A 5,070-nucleotide genomic window follows, 5' to 3' on the forward strand; every position below is an offset into this window, starting at 1 on the left:
TTGTAGACCAGGCTGGCCTCGAACTCACAGAGATCCACCTGCCTCTGCCTCCCGAGTGCTGGGATTAAAGGCGTGCGCCACCACCGCCCGGCTGGGTTTTCATATCTTTCTATAGTTATCAGAATATTTCTTTCATACCTCTGAGTATTCTTTGACTCTTAAATGAAATTGATTTTATCTTTGAATTATTCATTGTAAATGCTATAGAAAAACAGTTTTTATATATAAAAGTTGTGTAGCTTGCTATGTTGCTAAATTAACTTATTATATTAATTTAAGATTAGTTCTAGGGACTGGAGAGATGTCTCAGGGTTAGTAGCCCTGCTGCTCTTCCAGAGGTCCTGAGTTTAATTCTCAGCAACCACAAGGTGGCTCACAACCATCTGTAGTGGGATCTGATGCCCTCTTCTGTCATAAAGATGTACCTGCAGATAGAGCACTCATACATACAAAATAAATAAATCTTTAAAAAAAAAAAAAAGATTAGTTCTAGCCCAGTGGATTATTAGGATCCTGTTTTGTTTTTCTTCCTTTCCATTGTATACCTTTCATTTACTGAAATTACATCCTTAAGAGAAATACTGAATAGAAGTAGCAAGATTGGAGATGTTGTCCTCTTCGTCAGCTCAGGAAAAGGCATTTAGTGTTTGTTTGCTTGGAGTCTTGTTTTGCTACTGGATGTTTGTTTTGGTCCAGGGTCTCACTATTCAACTAGAAGCTGTCTGGATTTGCTTTGTGGCCTGGACTGGCCTTGAATTCAGCTTCCCCTGCCTCTGTCTCCCAGGGGCTGAGATTTCAGGCACACGTTACCCTCCTTGGCTTTTTTCTTTGTAATTTTCCACGACCACAAATCTACCTTGTAAGTCTTATGCAGACACAAACACACATACATGTGTGCACACATGTATATTCATGCATACATACATGTATGAGTGCTATTTTTAGGATAGTTTAAATTTCTCTTAATTAATATTCTTCCCCACCCCTCTTCGTTTGGGCAGGATCTTCCTATTAGCCCAGAGTGGCTTTGAGCTTTAACTTCCTTCCTTCATTCTCTGCAGTTCTAGGTTAGAATCAGCCGTGAGCCACCATGCCCAGCCCTTCATTCTTTCTTCTCACAGAAGTGAACTTACACTCTTAAAATGGGCTTTCCCCCCATGTTAAATCTTTGTAGTAAAGTAGTATAACCTACTAAAGATAACTGATTTTTCTTTTGTTACCTGTGGAGAACAGACTTACTGCTTTGATAGATACAGTGATACTTATAGATTTTTTTTCCCACAGACTCTCTGGTTCATTCTTCAGAGAACTGTTTGGACAGTGAATTGTGCATATTCAAGTTGGCATCCACTAAGAACTGGATGTCTAGGGATGCTTTCTGCTCTGAGAACGCCATATTCTGTAGACCAATAGTTGCAGTTAACAGTTTGTCTATTTATTGGTCATGGTCATCTTTTTTTTCCGAGTTCTTGCATCCTTGTGCATGGTTTACCTTTCTGATTCTTCTGATATTAGTGTTACCACAGTGTATAAAGAAATGAGGAAACCAGGTCGTAGTGGCGCACACCTTTAATTCCAGGAGGCAGAGGTAGATGGATCTCTGTGAGTTCAAGGCCAGCCTGGTCTACAAAATGAGTGCCAGGACAGCTAGGACTTTTAGACAGAGAAACCCTGTCTCAAAAAACCAAATATATTTGGACGCTGCAGCTTCAGATGTAAGTGTATAGAGGGCAAGATATTGTCAGCTTTCCATCACTGTAGTAGATTACCTGAAATGTCACCATTTTGAAAGACTTACTTCCTTTTCTGACTGTTGAGGTTTTAGCCTGGTTGTTGGACTGTATGGCTTTGGGAGATGGTAGCTTAATCCGTTTTAGCTGGAATAGATGGCAGAGATCTCATGAGAGGTGAAAAAAAAAAAAAACCAGAAAGGGGACTAGGGTCCCAGTATTCTCTTTAAGAGCACATTCCCAGTGATTTAACTTTTTTTTTTTTAATTAGTCTCTTTAAGGCTCTGCCACTTCCCCAGGAGTACCACAGGCTAGGGACAAAACCCTCATCCATGGGCTTTGGGGGAAACACTTGAAACTGTTGGTGAGAGGGAAATTGTTTGCTCCATTTCCTCTTGCTTGATTTGAGACAAGATTTTGGAAGAGTGTGCTGAGTCCCACATGGAAATAAAGGTTTTATAAATGTTAACAGTTATTTGAAACCAGGCTTCCCACTGTAATCTTACACTCCTAAAAAATTTTTAAGCTCCTCATCTACACTCTTTTAATCCCAGAAGAAGCAGGCAGATTGGTCAGTTCCAGGCCAACCAAGGTTACACCATGAGATCCTGCCTCAATTAATTTTAGCTGGGCAGAGGTAGTGCATGCATTTAATCTCAGGAGGCAGAGGCAGGCGGATCTCTGTGAGTTCGAGACCAGCCTGGTCTACAGAGTGAATTCTAGGACAGGCTCCAAAGCTACAAGAGAAACTCTGCCTTGAAAAACAAAAAATTAATTTTAAAGAGCAAACAAAACCTCACCTAACAAGAGAGTAGGGCTATTGGTATTTCAGGCCACACCTTTCCTTCACACTGTCGTAGTTCCGTATTTGAGAAGAAGCATGGGTATTTCTCAATTCAATTCCATTTTGTTTTTCAGATTTGTACTATGGTGGGGAAGCTTTCTCTGTAGAGCAGCCACAGTCTTTTACTTGTCCCTATTGTGGAAAAATGGGCTACACGGAAACATCTCTTCAAGAACATGTTACTTCTGAACATGCAGAAACATCAACAGAAGTGGTAGGTGACACAGTTGCATGTTATTCCTGCACTGCTAACTAGGTCCTGTCGCCCACTCTTAGGATGCTGAACTTCTAGTACAGTGATAACAGTGGCCTTCAGGAGCCCTAGGATGCTGCATCTCTCAAGGTAATGTAGGGTGCCTCGTCACAGGTAGCAGGGGAAGGCTGAAAGGACCCAGCCGGCTCTCACACGTCTGTTTGTAAAGTGTTCTTGTTCATGCTGTGTGCTTAATTGTTCTTGCATAAGGAATTTTTCTCGGGGAAACTGTAAATCTTTGGTTGTGTCCTAATCAGTCCTCCCCTGTAGTCCTGGGCTTGGCACCGCTGGCCTTCCTTAGTTCTCATCAGCTGGCATCTCTTGAGTCCAGTTTAAAACTCAGTGGTTCCTAGTTCTTCCTTCCTGGTTTTCCCCTCAGTGACTAAAAGCAAAAAGGCCTAGGATAAAATATGAAGTCTTTTTTTTTTTTAATTAATTTTATTATTTCTTAAGGTATTTATTTATTTATTATGTATTCAGTGTTCTGCCTGCATGTATGCCTGCAGGCCATTACAGATGGTTGTGAGCCACCATGTGGTTGCTGGGAATTGAACTCAGGACCTTTGGAAGAGCAGGCAAAGCTCTTAACCACTGAGCTATCTCTCCAGCCCCAAAATATGAAGTCTTAACTTGAAATTTTTCTAGACTTTTTTTTAACTTCACATCTAACTTTAAGCAATGGTAAGTAAATATACCCAAGAGTCTCTACGGGAACAAGTTTCATTCAAGACGCCACTTTACAGAGAAGACAGATGAAGGGAGATTAGAGAATGATGCAAGAGGAAGGGAAGGGATGTGATACCATAGGTGGGAGTGAGCTAAGAGCAGACCAAGGGCAAGTCTGTGTGCAGCCGAGCTCCTGATTTTGGAGAATTTGCATACACATCAAATACTAATTCTCTAGACATCCTCACAACAGATAAAGTTCAAAGAAATAAAGTAGTACACTCAAGGGCATGCAAGTATTTAAACTTGGCCAGAGGCCTCTGCTGCAGGCTATCCTTCCCATGGATACTGCCAGTTTGTGCTTCAAATTTCCATGAGATTTGGAGTCTGAAACTTCATCTGAGAGTACACCAAGGGGAACCCAGAGCACTGTACCACATTGTTTGTTCTGGTTGGTTCTTTTCTTGTCAGATAACTTTGCTTCCTCTTGTGTCATCCTAGGCACAGCAGAGAGAGTCCTGACTCAGTCTGTCCCCATCCTAACTGCTGTGGAAAATTTGTGGTTTTCTGTTTTACTGTTGAGTTTGGGTCTTTTTATTTAACTAGATGCACTGAGTTCCTTATGGAAAACTAGATATCCCAAAAGGTGTTTTCAAGCCAGCAGGTTCTAGTGTTCTTTCACTTCTTCAATGGACAGTTTAACTACAGTTTTCCACATCCAGAATCAGATAATCCAGGGGAGAAGCAAGTCCTTCCCATGACTTACTCATCTTCATAAATGAAAATGTGAGCAGGCTCGTCTATCAGTTCTTTGAAAAGCAGCTCAAAGTTGTTTGCCCTCCTCCTTTCTGATTCATGGTGTGAATGCCCTCCACAGGTTTCATCAGTCCTTGACCTTCGCTAGACTCCCAAGTGTTCAGTGCATAGCCCCAGGCAGGCCTCACCGTTCTAGTTTTTCACACTTGTTTTATGGACTATATTTGAAGGCTCTCTCCTTCCTTAGCCCTTAGTTTTTGCATGAATATCAAATTTCACTGCCATAGTCAAGCCCCAGACACTTCACATGAAACATGGCAAGCAGACAGGACTTGTGCTGTGAAGATGTGGGGCAGTGACTGTCGGGGTCACTCTGTGTGGATTAGTGCCATTCACTTCATGTCTCTCCACAGGCGTGGCTTTTACTACTCTATTGTATCAGCTGTAAATGAATGCGCACATCACCTCTTACCACAGTGTTCTGTTGTGGTGAACTAAACCTTTTGTTTTAATGTTTATTGATGAATTTTAGGGGAAGGGTAGGAGCTGGTTCCCTCCATTGTTGTATGTGCTCTGAGTATTGAATTGAGCAAAGGTCTTCAGGCTTGACAGAGAGTGCCTTGACCCGCTGAGCCCCAAACCAGATTATTTTTAAAGTGAATCGTGAATTTCAAGAGGAAATCCTTTCATTTTGATAGATAGTGTTTTCTTTTTCTAACTGTCCAATTCATTATTTTACTTTTATTACAGAATTAACTGGGTATGTCCTCTAGGCCAATTCCTACTTTACTATAGGACTTAAGAACCATGCTTTCCAATAC

At 41.4% G+C, this 5,070-nt stretch overlaps 1 protein-coding gene across 1 annotated transcript in view; it reads left to right on the forward strand.

Annotated features, from left to right (window-relative positions):
- Positions 1 to 5,070, forward strand: part of Kcmf1 (potassium channel modulatory factor 1) — a 63,879-nt gene that overhangs the window by 43,038 nt on the left and 15,771 nt on the right. The window contains exon 3 of the mRNA XM_026787993.1: positions 2,649 to 2,788. Within this exon, the coding sequence (XP_026643794.1) occupies positions 2,649 to 2,788 (140 nt within the window). The remainder of the gene's footprint in view (positions 1 to 2,648; positions 2,789 to 5,070) is intronic.

This window comes from Microtus ochrogaster (genome assembly GCF_000317375.1).
Source record: "Microtus ochrogaster isolate Prairie Vole_2 chromosome 14 unlocalized genomic scaffold, MicOch1.0 chr14_random_3, whole genome shotgun sequence".
In the NCBI taxonomy this organism is placed as follows: Eukaryota; Metazoa; Chordata; class Mammalia; order Rodentia; family Cricetidae; genus Microtus; species Microtus ochrogaster.